This window comes from Myotis brandtii, unplaced genomic scaffold (genome assembly GCF_000412655.1).
Source record: "Myotis brandtii unplaced genomic scaffold, ASM41265v1 scaffold2920, whole genome shotgun sequence".
Classification (NCBI taxonomy): domain Eukaryota; kingdom Metazoa; phylum Chordata; class Mammalia; order Chiroptera; family Vespertilionidae; genus Myotis; species Myotis brandtii.
Window position 1 is genome coordinate 92,018 of NW_005361157.1, and position 2,588 is coordinate 94,605.

The 2,588-nt window shown below is 42.3% G+C and overlaps 1 protein-coding gene across 4 annotated transcripts in view; it reads left to right on the forward strand.

Annotated features, from left to right (window-relative positions):
- LPXN (leupaxin) overlaps window positions 1-2,588 on the forward strand; it is a 36,279-nt gene that overhangs the window by 22,011 nt on the left and 11,680 nt on the right. For all 4 annotated transcript variants that reach the window (XM_014542216.1, XM_005869376.2, XM_014542218.1 and 1 more), the window contains one exon: window positions 1,546-1,713. In XM_014542216.1, the coding sequence (XP_014397702.1) occupies window positions 1,546-1,713 (168 nt within the window). The remainder of the gene's footprint in view (window positions 1-1,545; window positions 1,714-2,588) is intronic.

Sequence of the window (2,588 nt, forward strand, 5' to 3'; positions counted from 1 at the left end):
CCCTTCAGTCCACAGGCCGACACTCTATCCACTGAGCCAAACCAGCTAGGGCCTTGCACGCCTTTTAGACATTAACCTTTTGAACACTAAACTTTTCAACATTAACTAATGTCATATAATAGAGGAGGAAGGAAGTCTGTTAGATGATAAAAGTTTCTTTCTTTTTTAAAATAACTATAATGTTTTATAACTATTTTGGAATTTTGCTTCAATAACTACAATCCATAAGCAAGTCTTATCTGACAATTTCTCACCACCTTTTCCGCTAACACTGGTCCAAGTAATTATTTCTGGTTTAAACTGTTATCATAGTCTCCCACCTAACTAATGCCTCTAATTCCCTTCTACACTTAATTCCTCACTCAGCTACCATAGGGATCTTATCAATCAGATTATTTCACCCTCCAATGGCTCCATCACCCTTGCAATAAAATCATATCTTTTACCATGAGGGTAAAAATGTGATCATTGTGATCTTTGCCTCCTTCTCTATTATCTTCTCCTGCCACACTCAACTTCACTCTCTCTGTTCTAGTCCCACTGACTTTTCTTACCATTCTTCTAATGTGCCGAGCTTCCTTCCTCTGGGTCTCCCCTCCCTCTGTAATGCTTTCCACAAAAATCAATATTTCTGATTCCCTAAGTACATCACTTAAATATCCACTAAAATATCACATCCTTAGAGGTCCTTCTCTAATCACCATCATCTCAATCAATTCTTCCTCACCATCCCACCCTCTGTCACTTTTGTCTTGATATATAATGTATATCATATTTCTCTCTGGCATTGCATCATATATTCATTTATCATTATTAATATTACTATTTAACATATTTTTAGTGATTTTCAGAGAGGAAGGGAGAATGAGAGAGAGAGATAGAAACATCAATGATTTTCAGAGAGGAAGAGAGATGAGAGAGAATCATTGATCGGCTGCCTCCTGCATGCCCCCTACTGGGGATCAAGCCCGCAACCCAGGTGTGTGCCCCCAACCGGAATCGAACTCTGGACCCTTCAGTCCACAGGCCGACACTCTATCCACTGAGCCAAACCAGCTAGGGCCATCATATATTCATTTTAATTGTTTATTGTCTGTCACCCAGAGAATGTAAACTTTATGAGGAGAGACACTTGGTTGCTTTTGTACATTGTCTCTACCAAGAGCCAGCCTAGAGCAGGGTTTGGGGAAAACTAGGTGCTCAATAAACACTGCAGAATAAATGAATAAAAAGAAGACTGCTGAGTTGTGGTCATCACAAGAACCAGAATTATATTCATCCACTCAATTTCCTATAGTCAGGAAAAGACTTACAAATGAAGGAAGATTAGTCAGATTTCATTCGGCATGAGAAATTTAGAATGAAGAAGAGATGAAAACATTTTTATTGGTGTTATAATGTTGAATTCTCCCATACCTTAGAAGAAGGTTCAGGAAAGACTAAAGGTCCATCAGTAGAGGTGATTTTATAGGGTCATGAAGAAGATGCCACTGAGGATGAATTCCATGAGGCTGACTCTGTTCATGGTTCTCTCCTTGGTACTAGGTGGCAGTGAAAGCAGATGCCAGCAAGAAGTACTTACCAGACAAGCAGGATCACAAGGTCTCCCTGGACTCAATGCTGGGGGGATTGGAGCAGGAATTGCAGGACCTTGGGATTGCCACAGTGCCCAAGGGCCATTGTGCTTCCTGCCAGAAATTGATTGCTGGAAAGGTGGGACGGGCCAAGATGTTGGTCCTACAGCCATCTATGTCTCTCTGTGTGTGTCTCTCTCTGTCCCACCAAAGATTGTTATTTCTCCTTATATTCTAAGAAGTTTTAATAATCTATATATATAAAAGCCTAAGCAACCATTTGACCATTCGACTGGTAGCTATGATGTGCACTGACCACCAGGGGGCAAACGCTCAACACACAGGCATGGAAACATGGTACAGACTGATGAATCTCAGAAGGAAAGGGGCATGGGGGAGGGCAGGAAGAGATTAACCAAAGATCTTATATGCATACTGGAGGCCTGGTGCATGGATTCATGCACCAGTGGGGTCCCTCAGCCTGGCCTGTGGGGATCGGGTTGAAACTGGCAGTCTGACATCCCCCGAGGGGTTCCGGATTGCGAGAGTGCGCAGGCCAGGTTGAGGGACCCCATCAGTGCACGAATCCGTACACCAGGACTCTAGTAGTTAATAATTACTGATTACTTATAATGTTCTGGGCTAAGTGCTTTACAAGTATTTCTTCATTTAATGGTCACATTGGTCCTTGAGGGAGACTCTAGTATTATTCCCTTTGTAAAGATGAGGAAACTTGCCAGAAACCAATTCCAGCATGTTCAGCAGGGCTGAATCATCTGGAGTGGCAAGGGCATTTCCCCAAACCTGAATAGGATACATTAAATTAATTGCTTGGCTGTCAGACAGCTAAAGGGCATCTTTATCTACATGTTATTGCCTCCACTGGCCATACACCTGAACAGTCGTAGGCTAATTCCCCCATTCTGACAATGCTTGTGTATACCCTTGGAAGTATATATCTCTGCCTCGCCTCAGAACAAATTGTGTTAATAAAAAGCATGGGGTCCTGGGATG